Below are 13,652 nucleotides of genomic sequence, written 5' to 3' on the forward strand. Positions count from 1 at the left end.
TGGCGTGCTCTTTAAATTCACCAGGGCCTCACGAGTACAAGTCAGGGCTGATGTGACCGCATTCAAATCTACTCCCATCATCTGAATTTTCCTGCGTCATCTTTCAGACGTGACTAAAATGTGGGTTATGTGATGGGGATCTGAGACAGAAAGTGAGTTGAAGACCGATTTACTCCACAGTCAGTTACTACGGCAACGAATACCTTGCCCTCTGAGACTGATGCACACCTTTTCAAAACATGTCGCTCGTCCTCGGGGGGGAAACCAGATGGTTTAAATGAGATCGTTTGGCTCATGGAACCATAGTTAAGACTGCGGAGTCCCAAAGGCACGAGGGCTGGGACTCCTCAGAAAACATTCAGCAAACGTCTGCTTACTCTGGACGGCTTCAGGCTTGTAGTTTGACCTATGTGACCTTGGACGTACTCTTGAACAGGATTTGTCCTTTAACGCTAAAGTCATGTAAAACAAGAGTCTCAAATCCACCTGGATCTGCAGTGATCGTCTCCAGGACAACCGTCTCAGGGGACGGGATGGGCCCAGTGTGGGATTTATTAGAACGTACAGACATTAATCCCCAAAAGGTGATGCTGCACTCGGGCTTTTCACGAAACAATCACCTTTCTGTAAAACTCTGAATGTTGAGTTAAAAGCGCCTGACACATATTCCATAGCTGGATTTCAATGACTACATATAGAGATGCACCGATCAGGATTTTGAGGGCCGATGTTGTCTCATTTACAACACTGACATTGTATTATTAGGTATCAAAATTAGGAGATGAGAAAGTATCATGAATTGACCACTGTTTTATTGCAGGCTGAGGCAATGACCAATATTTCACCCTCTAGAGACTCTTAGAGACGATTTAAGGCTGGATTATGGTTCTGCAACAAATCGACGTCGAGCCTACACCGCAGGTTGCGCCGCGTCGCGCACCCCACGCCGCCCCCCACACCGCACGCCATGCCGCACGCCACGCCGTGCATGACGCACCTCCCCCAAATTGCAACTACGCGTCGAGAGGTTGCAGACCAACGCAGACCGAGAGGCTGTGACTGGTTCGCTTGGTAGCAACGCATTTCCGGTTCCGGTTCGTGAAGCAGTCGTGAACTCTCAGCGCTCTTTTCTTCGTGTATGTGTGATTTATTTTGTTTTGGTTTATTGCACAATAGTTGTCCTTCGATTCACTGTGACCGGAAAAGTCGGATAAACCATTCAGGAAAAGATCGGACCCCCCTAGCGCTCGTGGGGGGTATTGCACCGCGGCAAAATGGAGTGACAGAGAAGTCCGAAGGTTTCACGACGGCATCACGGCAACGGTGTGTGCTCTGCGTTGGTGTAGCGCAGAACCTTAATCCAGCCTTTAGACTCGCCTTACAAAGAGTAGGTGTAGCTTACTAGCTTAAACTTTCCTGTGGCAGTAATTATGTACAACACAACAGCAGACATGTCACTCTCTATAGTTGATACAAGTTGTAAAGGATAAACCATAGTTTTCCTGTGGAAAAACCAACGCGTGTGAGGAAACTCTTGTGAGTGAAGCAAAACTCTTCACACTAGAACTCCAAATGTCACTCGTGAAGCCGACTGACACAACTGCCGTCCTGCGTGAGGGTTTGGACTGTATATAGTCTGGTATAACTCCTTTCATCAGTGAAATATTTACAACTCTGCAGCACGTACCGTGGATCTAAGCAGCTAACGGCGCGTTTAAACCCGACGTCTTCTACAACAGAAATGATGATCAAGGCTTATGAATCCATTACCTTACGACGTAGTTCTTTCTTTTTATTGCTGTCGTTTTTAAGTCTCTGTTACGTTCAGCTGAGTTAGCGGCGTTGTTCCTTTTCTTTCTCTGCCTTAGCGGCAGCCAACTTAGCGGCAGCCAACTTTGAAAAACTCGAAAACGTTCAAATGTCTAATCAGCTTTGTTGTGTTTTAATTATTTTATAACATTCTTCCTCACGGTATTTCCTTTGCACACAGCCTGAAAACTGCAATTTTTTGTCCTTTTCACATATTGTAAAACTGCCATACTGGCAACATCATTTTCAGTGTTGATGCTCTGTAGAGACTGCCACGCCCCCTTCTAGAGACGGCCACGCCCCCTTAGCAGACCTGGGTCTGAGATGTGGGAATGGACGCGCTGGCGGCGGTTTGTTGTTGTAAACGTCATCTGATCGGCTGCTTTGAAGTATTATTTTGAGAAATTAAAACCGATAGGGGCATTATCGGCCGATCCCGATCGATCGGTGCATCTCCAACTACAGGTGACATTTTTACAATAGGAAAATGTTGAATCGTTGCCACTGTAACAGTAAACGTAACGGTAGACGTAACCAGAGTTTTTGTGAAAGCCTAAAGGTTTTGTGCAGTTGGAGAGGCTTTGAGCTTGATTGATAAGCGCGTTAGCATGTCGTCTTCTCACTGTCGCTCTTCTGGCAATGCAAACGAGAAGCTTAATGTTGATTCATTTCACAACTTTTATCCACCAAATATATAGAAAATGACATTACATGTGGTGGAATCAAGGCTAAAGTCATGATATAAATACCCCACCTGTCATATTTATGCCAAAAAAGATGCAGAAATGGCAACTGGAGGAATTTCTAAGCCAGATTCCTACCCACACGTCACAGGTGACTGACACGTGCATTCACACTGGATTAAAATGATCTCGTGACCTTAGTGTTTGCTGAAATAGAGTTGGTCATGTGCGGTGGGATGTTCAGAAACGCTGCATTCACACTGAATTACATTAGTCACAGCAGTCCTCTGTAATCCTGACCACAGGTCCCCAGATAGTTTCCCTCCAACGCGAATAAAGACTCCCTTCTTCCACCTACACATATTGCAATGTCATTTGGGCTAGTACCTTCATGAGCAACCTCAACTGTATCTTAATCCTGCAAAAACGTTTTATCAAAATGATTACATTTTCCAATAGACTTACTAGATCCACCCCATTGTTCCAATGCCTAAATATTCTCCCTATTCCTGTTGTAAATGTTTTTCAGATTTGTCTTTTTGTCTATCAATCCATCCACAAGCTACTTCCAACTGTTTTCATTCTTTATTTCAATTCAATTCCCAAATTCATCACTTTAATACCAGGTCTGCAAACAATCTTCATCCCACCTTTTTCAGGACTATTTTTTCTCAATTTTCAGTTAGGTTCAGAGGTTCCTCTTTATTGGAACACCTTACCACTCAATATTAGAGAATGCTGGAGCACAAATCTTTTTGCTACAAATCACTTTTTTGCTAACCCAGCTTAGCAAGGTTTAACACCTAATTTCCAGAACTTCTCTGCACATCCTCATCAGATTCCTGTTTTTCTAGTAAGCTTAGCTTATAGCTTATAGATAAGCTTTAGCTTATTCTCCTTAGTTGTCCTATGTTGTACATATCTCTGTAAATATTGTTTGTTTCATTATAGGAGGACCACATGCCCTTATGGGTTTTTTTGGTTCCTCCTGCACATTTTTTCTGTTACATTGTATTTCTTTCTTTTGTTGTTCCCTTTTTTTCTACATACTATTGTTGGCGGTTGTATATATATATTTTTTTATGTACAAATAAAAAAAATAAAAAATAAAAAAACACCAACCACCAGAGCGAGGGGCATCCTGCCCAGAGGGATGCACAACAACTATTTACTGCACTTGAAGCTGAAATTATTGGATTTACTGTAACTCAGTATTTATTAATAAAATGCTGTTAATTACTGAAAATCACCCTGAGGCTCTTTCTGGTCATTCCTAGAGTTGTTCTTCTTCGTGAGCGTGTCAAGTTAGGGCTGCACCGTATATATGGCAAATGTATCATTAGCAGGGCATCGGCATGTGCAATAACAGCAGTGCAAAAATAGCTGAGACACTGAAACATTTGAGTCTGGTATAGTAATAAATTATATATTTATATATATATATATATATATATATATATATATATATATATATATATATATATATATATATAGTATAGCCCAGATACCAGACTCAAATATCCAGGATATAACTGCTCAATCGGAGGAAGTTGGGATGTAGGGACGGGGAAGAGACGAGTGAGGGAGAGTTGTGGTGGGATGGAGGGACGGGACGAGTGAGGGAGAGTTGTGTTGGGATGGAAGGACGGGGAAGGGACGAGTGAGGGAGAGTTGTGTTGGGATGAGGGGACGGGGGAAGAGACGAGTGAGGGAGAGTTGTGTTGGGATGAGGGGACGGGGGAAGAGACGAGTGAGGGAGAGTTGTGTTGGGATGAGGGGACGGGGGAAGAGACGAGTGAGGGACAGTTGTGTTGGGATGAGGGGAAGGGGAAGAGACGAGTGAGGGAGAGTCGTGTTGGGATGAGGGGACGGGGAAGAGACGAGTGAGGGAGACTCGTGTTGGGATGAGGGGACGGGGGAAGAGACGAGTGAGGGAGAGTCGTGTTGGGATGGAGGGACGGGGAAGAGACGAGTGAGGGGGAGTTGTGTTGGGATGGAGGGACGGGGGAAGAGACGAGTGAGGGAGAATCGTGTTGGGATGAGGGGACGGGGAAGAGACGAGTGAGGGAGAGTCATGTTGGGATGGAGGGACGGGGAAGAGACGAGTGAGGGAGAGTCGTGTTGGGATGGAGGGACGGGGAAGAGACGAGTGAGGGAGAGTCGTGTTGGGATGGAGGGACGGGGAAGAGACGAGTGAGGGAGAGTCGTGTTGGGATGGAGGGACGGGGAAGGTGTTAGGCGGTGCGGGGCGCTGGGCGGTGCGGGGCGCTGGGCGGTGCGGGGCGCTGGGCGGGGCGTTAGGCGGGGCGGTGCGGGGCGTGGCGGTGGGCGGTGCGGGGCGTTAGGCGGTGCTGGGCGTTAGGCGGGGCGCTGGGCGGGGCGTTGGGCGGGGCGGGGCCCATAATTTTTTACTACTGGAGTGGACTGCGCATGCGTATAGCAGCAACTTCAGAAGGCCATCATATCCTGCTACCTGATTATATACTTATTATGGTTATTCAATGTGTATAATAATATGCTACCACCCAAAACACAGAGGACAGCAGATATATGTGCTGGGCTGGGATATTGTTACAATGTAGGAATGACAGATGAGGCTATAATTCCGCTACGGGAGGATATAATGTTAGGTAGGAAGACCTTCTGAGACCACTCACCCATCTCGGCAGGATGTCTCCGGGAACTGAGGCGGGAACCAGAGTCGCAGTGGCCGGAGGCCCCGCCGCTGCGCGTCGCTCCCCCGGGCGGAGGGTGAGGCCGTCGGGCTGAGGTGGGTGGAGGAGCCGGCGGTGCGCTGGACGCTGCTCTGCCTCGGCCGGTACTCCGCACACGGGCACGTTAACGCGGCTGAGTCGCTGTCATGTCCGCGGAGCGGAGATCCCTGAACCAGCAGCTCCGACACAGCAGCGGGACGGGGGACGGCGCTTCCGGTCCTGACCTTCAAAATAAGACGCGTGTAAGCATAGACATATAAACGTAGACGCCGCATCGAGTGGTTTTGCCCGCTGTTGTGATACGTCAACTACGCCGCCATATTGGATGAGGCAAGACTGCGCTGTAAACTAATACAAGTAAATGGACTTATTTTCATAAAGCGCCTTTCTACAAAGAAATTTACGTTTTACGTCTCATTTATTCATTCACACACTATGCACCATGCACTAATATACTTGGGAAACAGTTAGGCACCCAATATAATATATTATTATATTATAATATTTAATATAATAAAACTACACTAAACTATACTAAAATTTACAAATAACAAAATAACATAATTGAACCATTTTTCAGACAATAAAAATAACATTTGAACCATTTTTCAGACAATAAAATAACTGAAAAAATTTGAAAAATGGTTCAAATATGTTATTTTGTTACTTGAAAATGTTTGAATGAATGTTAAGTAAAATATGCTTTGTTGATGAGAAAATATGTTTCTCTATTTTTCTTATTTTTGTGAGGGGCGATATATATAGTTTTTCGGCACTACCTTGTTCTCTAATATAACATGAATTACTCCTATGTATGTGGGATCAACAAAGTTCTTATTTTTGCCATCTGAGAAAATTAAATATATTATATTTGGTGCCTAACTGTTTCCCAAGTATATTAGTGCGTGTGTGAATGAATACATGAGACGTAAAACGTAAATTTCTTTGTAGAAAGGCGCTTTATGAAAATAAGTCCATTTACTTGCATTAGTTTACAGCGCAGTCTTGCCACATCCAATATGGCGGCGACGTTGACGTATCGCAATCAGCTCCATGGGAGGAGGAGGAGACATGCGTGTGAGGACGCGAGCCTCCAGACGGGGCCGCTAGAGGGCGCTGGAGCACCGGACCCGGACACGCACTTTGATTTGATTTGATCTATTTTATTTTTGTACATGTAAAAAAAAAAAAAAAGAAACAACACTTCATGTAAAGTTTAAAAAAACAAAACAACAAAACAAAGAATGTCATCCTTTAAAACATGCTATCTTGATTTACATGTGCCAAAAAAAAGGAGTAGGAAGAAGTGTAAACTTATTTAGTCCTAGCCCATTCACTGATCATTTAACCTGTATTAATAAATATTCACACACTGTACTCACACTGCTAAATAACAGTATTATTATTATTATTATTATTATTATTATTATTATTATTATTATTATTATTATTATTATTATTACATACTGTAATTATACTCACACACATACTTATACATGAATACATACATACATACACATAGTTGAATATTTCTCTATATTTGTACCACATGCCCATATAAATATTTATATAAATATACTTATTTACACTATACTGTATCTGCTCTATATCTATTCAACTTTATTTATTTATTTATATATATATATATATCTATGTATATATCTACTTACACACATAATCACACCACACATAAATGTATGTATACCCATACATACGCATATACCCATACATACACATATATATATATATATATATATATATATATATATATATATATATATATATATATATATATATATATATATATATAATTAGCTGTCCATTTCTGTACATAAATATACACAGATCTACCCATTCACCCAACAGTGTTATATCAGGACCTAAAAGCCCCTAAACCCTGTACTCTTTGTACCTCGTGAAAATCCTGTTTTTATATTTGTTTTTAAACTGGTTCATGTTTGGACATTGTTTTAATTCTGAATCCATTCTTTTCCATAGTTTAACTCCACTGACTGATATAGAAAATCTTTTCATAGTTGTTCGTGTTCTACGAGTCTTAAAATTTAGAGTACCCCTTAAATACCACCCTCTCTGCCACTTTATGGCTGAATAGATTCAATACAGCACAACTAATGTTCAAAGCAAAGAATAATTGATTACCGGGACAAATACAGGGGATATTTTTTGAAAGAGATTGAGGCTACAACCTCAGGGGTCAGTTTGATTTTAAAGTTCTCAACAGCAAAGTTCTCAACAGCACTGAAGAGCTTCTGCATGTCGACCTGCGGAGTGAAACTGTGAAACAGCCTGAGCTTGGGGCTAAAACAAAGTCAAAACATATCACCATTTAAAAATAGATACAAAGAAACATTTTATTCAAAATACAGATGCGAATAAACATGTACATATGTACATTTATTAATATATGTAGATATATAGACCTATATTATGGATATGTTAGATGTATATGGATATATTGAGTTATATTATACGTACAGTACACACACACACACACACACACACACACACACACACACACACACACGAACACACGAACACAGACACACACACATACGAACACAGACACAAACGAACACAGACACACACACATACGAACACAGACACAAACGAACACAGACACACTCACACACACGAACACAGACACACACACCTCTCATTTACCAATTCTGAATAGTGTCAGGGTTTGACATTTCCCCCAGTTTGTTTCAGTTCTGTCCCTCCTGTTTTCCATCTGTCCTGATTGTCGTCACCTGTGTCTCGTTATCCCCTATGTATATCTGGTCTAGTCTGCCCCTGCTCCCTGCTGGTCTGGACTGTTTCCTTCCTCCATGTGGCTTGTCAAGTTTTGATCCTGTTCTGAGTTCTGGTTTTTGGTCTGCCTTTTTTGATCCTGCTCAGCAGTGCTTTTGTTTCTTGTTTCTCCTGCCTCCTGCTCTCCTGCGTTTGGGTCCTCCAAACCTAATCGTAACAGAACGGACAAGCCCAGATGGACCCGGCGGGAGAGCTCATTACCCTCTGGGAGCTTTTCCGCCGGGAGGCGGAGAAAAACATGCGCCGGGTCGAGGAGGAGGAGTCTCCCTTCCGGGGAACACGCCTGGCTCTAGATTTATTTAGGGCCCAGGAGCCTGCAGGCTCAGGAGAGACGACAGCGTCGGTGCCAGCCCCAGCTTGCTCCTGTATCGGCGGTGGTCCCGGGTTCACCGTCTCCAGTTCCAGCTCCGGCGGTGGTCCCGGGTGCACCGTCTGCAGTTCCAGCTCTGGCGGTGGTCCTGGACGCACCGTCTCCTGTTCCAGCTCCGGCGGTGGTCCCGGACGCATCAGCCCCAGTTCCGGCTCCTGTGATGGAGGGCGACCCCCCGAACTGTCTCACCGGTCGGCTCGGCCCCGAGGGCGACCCCCCCCCCCCCCCGAACTCTCTCACCGGTCGGCCCGGCCCCGAGGGCGACCCCCCGAACTGTCTCGCCGGTCGGCCCGGCCCCGAGGACGACCCCCGGAACTGTCTCGCCGGTCGGCCCGGCCTCTGAGGACGACCCCCGGAACTGTCTCGCCGGTCGGCCCGGCCTCTGAGGACGACCCCCGGAACTGTCTCGCCGGTCGGCCCGGCCCCGAGGGCGACCCCCGGAACCTTGACTATGTGTTGGCCTTGGGCTTCTTTATTCTTATTCTAGATTGCAGGTGTCCTTCTTGTTTGGGTGCAACGATGACCACATGACCTCAGGAAACACTGGCCACCCCCGGGTGCAGGAGTTGAAGAATAAGTCATAGTTTATCTCAGCAGACATCTATCAATACAAACGTAAGGAAGCGTATTGCTGCCACCCCAGAAAAAAAAAAATTATCAGTATCACGTTATAACAATAAATTATAACGTGAAGTTTATTGTTAGAACAATAAATGATTACGTTATAACGTTATACGTTTGTATATTGTAATAGCGTGAAAAATATCATGTTATAACGTGATCATTTATATTGTTCTAACAATAAACTTTTCATGTTATAATGTGATACTGATATTTTTTTCTTTTTCTGGGGTGGCAGCATTCCGCTTCCGTACAAATGTGTTCAAAAGAGGAGCAGAAAGTTTAGCTTGGTTTATTGAAATAACCCAAAGTACAGGTGTAAATCGTCAGTGTTATACAAAAATATATAATCAATGTTGAGATTAATGTTGAAATACATTTCGACTTTTTTCTCGAAATTGTACTTCAACATTATTCTCGACATTTCGACTTTTTTCTCGAAGTGCATAATTAAAAAAAAAAAAAAAAAAAAAAAAAATAAAAAATAAAAAAAAAAATATATATATATATATATATATATATATATATGTATATACACAGGACTGTCTCAGAAAATTTGAATATTGTGATAAAGTTATTTTTATTTTCTGTAATGCAATTTAAAAAAAAAACAAAAATGTCATACATTCTGGATTCATTACAAATCAACTGAAATATTGCAAGCCTTTTATTATTTTAATATTGCTGATTATGGCTTACAGTTTAAGATTAAGATTCCCAGAATATTCAAATTTTTTGAGATAGGATATTTGAGTTTTCTTAAGCTGTAAGCCATAATCAGCAATATTAAAATAATAAAAGGCTTGCAAAATTTCAGTTGATTTGTAATGAATCCAGAATGTATGACATTTTTGCATTACAGAAAATAAAGAACTTTATCACAATATTCAAATTTTCTGAGACAGTCCTGTATATGCGCGCAGAATAAAAATCTCATCCTTCCTCCTGCCAACCTGGAGTCAGGCTTGTCGCTCATTGGAGGGTGTTGGGTCGCACCGCCCTCCCTGCTGTAGCGCCGCGGCTGCTGCTCCTCCTCCTCCTCCTCCTCCTCCATCTCCTCCGCAGGAGTCTTTTGTCTGCACAGCGTCCAGCCCCGTGTTCATCAGGACCAGCAACCATGGAGATGATGCGCCGCAAGGAGCGGCGCGGCGTGAGCCTGCGGGGCTTGCTGAGGAGGAACTGGCTGCTGGTGGCCACGGTGGTGTCGGTGCTGCTCGGTACGTATCTGCCCAGGGCTGAGACCCCTCCATCCTCCATCCCTCCTCCTCCCGTCTCTCATGTCCCAAGACCCCTCCATCCACCAACCCTCCTCCTCCTATCTCTCATGTCCCATTCCTCCCATCTCTCATGTCCCATTCGTCCCATCCTCCCCCGGCGGGCTCGGCTTTGGTCGGTGCGGTGTGTGGTCTGATGGATTCCCAGTGTGCAGAGCAGCAGCTTGTGTGTGGACGTGACCAGACTGAGGGGCAGTTGCTGCCTTGCTCAGAGGGCACAGAGCTGCCAGTGTGCGTGCACAGGTGCTTCATCCAGCTTCCATCCTTCTCCTTCTGTTTGGGGTTATTTCCGTATACTGTAGATGCAGCTGGATTCCATGCAGCTTACATTTGATATGTTTAAGTCAAATCAGAAATCTTGTCTATTTAGAACAGCTGACCAGATAACCAGGGCTGGGGATCCATTCAAATGTCAAGAATCGATTCTGATTCTTAAGATTCTGAATCGGATCAAATCAAGATTTGATTTGATCCGATTCGATTCCGATATTTGGGATAGTGTTATTAGAACAGTTTTTTCAGCTGTTGCATGAATTATATGACTGTTATAGGCAACATATTAATATTATATTGAGATTCAACAGCATGTATTGCAGCTAATGATGCTGTAAGGACCAATGAGCTCCCAGAATGCTGATAGGACTGCTTTCAGAAACATCGTGGGGCAGAATTACCAAACAGATCCAGGGCAGCAAACAGTCGTATGAAATCGGTCTTATTTTTTTCCATTTTTGGTCTTTTTCGGTTTTTAATATTTGAGAATTTGGTTTTTAGCATTTTATGCAATTTTAACCCCCAGCCAGTATAAAGTTATGAAATATAGACAATTTATGCAATTATAACTGAAAACGTTAACGTTTTCATACCTTTAAGCATATTTAAAGGCAAAAACATGGCACTCGTTATTTTCCTGTCCAAAAAAAAATACAAATCGATTTTTAGGAATGAATATGAGAATTGATTTAGAATCATAAAATCGACTTTTTTCAACACAGGAATACAGATAACTAAGTAAGGGGGTAACCAACAGCCCCAGTAAAATAAACCAGGAATAAATAAAGGGGTCGGTGTAGAGGCACAGTTCAGGTGCAATCTTTGTCTTTTCTAGCTGGAGGCAGTTTGCTGCATTTTGTGCAACCTGCAGGCGATTAAGAGACGAGTGTTAACGTACGTTAACGTCTCACCAATGAGCCTTGGACTGTAAAATAGCTTTTCAAATCAAATCAAAAGTCTTGACTACAGTTAATGTGTTAGTCAAACTTGAGGTATAGATCCAAAACAATGCAGTCCAGGTTCCCTGAGGCTGGTTCACAGGAAGGTTGGGCTCTCAAATGAGTTCAGAGATGTTTGGATTTGTTCAGTTAGGGAGTTTATCTACTGTACTGTATGTCCATGATTTGTACTTGTGCATCTGCAGCGCTAATCATTTGATTACTGAGCACTAGGGATGGGCGGTATGGACTAAAAAATGTATCACGATAATTTCTGGCATTTATCCCGATAACGATAAAAATGACGATAATAAAAATACCAATTCAACTCCACCTTTTTAACTATACATCAATCACCACATTCAGTCTTTGGAGCCCCCAAAACACTGCTCTAAAAGAATACTAAATGCTACTAAACTACACCAATTAAATTTAATTAATAAATACCAATTAAATTAGTACACCTGTACTGCAAAACTGGAATGAGTCAAATGAAACAAGTTTGAAATGTAAGAACAGATTCAACATTTATTTTAACTATGGCTTAAACAGTGGGATAACAGTGCAAACAGCTAAAGTACCATTGTCCTTCAAGTTTTCTTAGCTTATAAAATCACAAAGAAGTAGAAAAAAAAATACAACCTGATGAAGAAACAGGACAAATAAAAAAAAGCCATCCTTTGCACTCACTGTGTTTTTGCAGACTGTGCATATAATAGATGATGTTTGCTCCTCGTTTCTCTTTTTAAATCCAAACCAGTTCAAGATAACGGAGCTGGAGCCTCGTTTAACAACGAGCTCCTCGCTCTCAGATCCGCCTACCGCCATGTTGGTTAAGGCTGATTTATGGTTCTGCGTTAAATCGCCGCAGAGCTTACGCCGTAGGCTCTGCATGTATTTAACGCAGAACCATAAATCAGGCTTCACACAAAAACGTCATCAACAGGAATTTGAGATGACAAATTCTTACCGTGGGGAATTTTTTCGACGGTAACAGTAAAATATCACCCATTCCTACTGAGCACACAAAGCAGGTATCAAGCTCAGGACAAGTCTGGTAAAGACGCATTAATTTGAGGCATCTAAAACATGGAGGACAGTTATAGTCCATTACCCCCAGTTCTAACATAAAGTCCCATTTATTGGGATGTAATTCCATGCTCAGGTTGTTTTGGCCCCTGATGAACCATCTAATGGAATAGAATAGAACCTACTCAGCCCGACTCGACTCAACTCGTTTTGCGCTTTTCCACTAGGGGTCTAACGTGCCGAGTAGATACTTTGCTGTAACTATTCTGCCGAGGTTCTAAGCTGCTGAGTCGGCTGTATCTGACATCATCACACTCCAGGCCACCGATTGGTCGGGGGGTTGGAGTCAGACGTCTGAGTCAGGAGGAGGAAATCAGAGAAAGAGAATCTGACGGCTTCTTGTTCATTTTATTCAACAGGCAACGGCAGCAAAAGTCTGTTTCATGATCCAACTCTGAGGTGCAGATGTTCATAAACCTGGTGCTGAGGAGAGAATTAAAAAGGATCTAGACGGAGATAAGGAACGACCAGATCTACCAAGTCCCCTCCTATTTTAAAACAGCTACTGTCCATCCACTTTTAAAAAAGACTGGATTGGATCCCGAATCCCACAGCAGCTACCGCCCAATCTCAAAGCTCCCTTTTATCTCCAAAATTCTAGAAAAAGTCGTTGCCACCCAACTTTTAACAGTTTTAAATGACCACAGCATTTTAGATAAGTTCTAGTCCGGTTTTAGAGAGTTGCACTCTACAGAGACAGCCCTTTTAAAAGGTTCAAATGACTTAATGATGGCATCTGATGTTGGAAATTGTTCAATCCTGGTTTTACTTGATATGAGTGCTGCTTTCGACACGCTAGACTACTCTATTTTAATAAATAGACTCAATGAACAGCTAGGGATCACAGGGAGGGCTCTTAATTGGTTTTCCTCCTACCTCACGGGTAGGAGTTTTAATGTGGCTGTTGGCACACATGTGTCAACATCTGCCCCCCTTTCCTATGGGGTCCCCCAGGGCTCCGTTCTTGGGCCAACGCTATTTGGACTTTACATGCTACCACTAGGACACCTTATCAGCACTTTTAAAGGTATATCTTATCACTTTTATGC

General features: G+C 43.1%; 2 protein-coding genes across 5 annotated transcripts in view; one reads left to right on the forward strand and one right to left on the reverse strand.

The window, feature by feature from the left end:
• Positions 1 to 5,430, reverse strand: part of rap1gds1 (RAP1, GTP-GDP dissociation stimulator 1) — a 53,227-nt gene extending 47,797 nt beyond the window's left edge. For all 3 annotated transcript variants that reach the window (XR_009770577.1, XM_061709694.1, XM_061709692.1), the window contains exon 1: positions 5,150 to 5,430. Coding sequence is in view for 2 of the 3 variants with exons in the window: in XM_061709694.1 (XP_061565678.1) it covers positions 5,150 to 5,153 (4 nt within the window). In the remaining variant the exon portion in view is untranslated. The remainder of the gene's footprint in view (positions 1 to 5,149) is intronic.
• A 4,667-nt stretch (positions 5,431 to 10,097) lies between these two features.
• slc1a1 (solute carrier family 1 member 1) overlaps positions 10,098 to 13,652 on the forward strand; it is a 53,997-nt gene continuing 50,442 nt past the window's right edge. For both annotated transcript variants that reach the window (XM_061710038.1, XM_061710039.1), the window contains exon 1: positions 10,098 to 10,246. In XM_061710038.1, coding sequence (XP_061566022.1) covers positions 10,147 to 10,246 — 100 coding nt within the window. In that variant the 5' untranslated portion in view covers positions 10,098 to 10,146. The remainder of the gene's footprint in view (positions 10,247 to 13,652) is intronic.

The sequence above is a fragment of the Cololabis saira genome, chromosome 20 (assembly GCF_033807715.1).
Source record: "Cololabis saira isolate AMF1-May2022 chromosome 20, fColSai1.1, whole genome shotgun sequence".
Taxonomy (NCBI): Eukaryota; Metazoa; Chordata; class Actinopteri; order Beloniformes; family Belonidae; genus Cololabis; species Cololabis saira.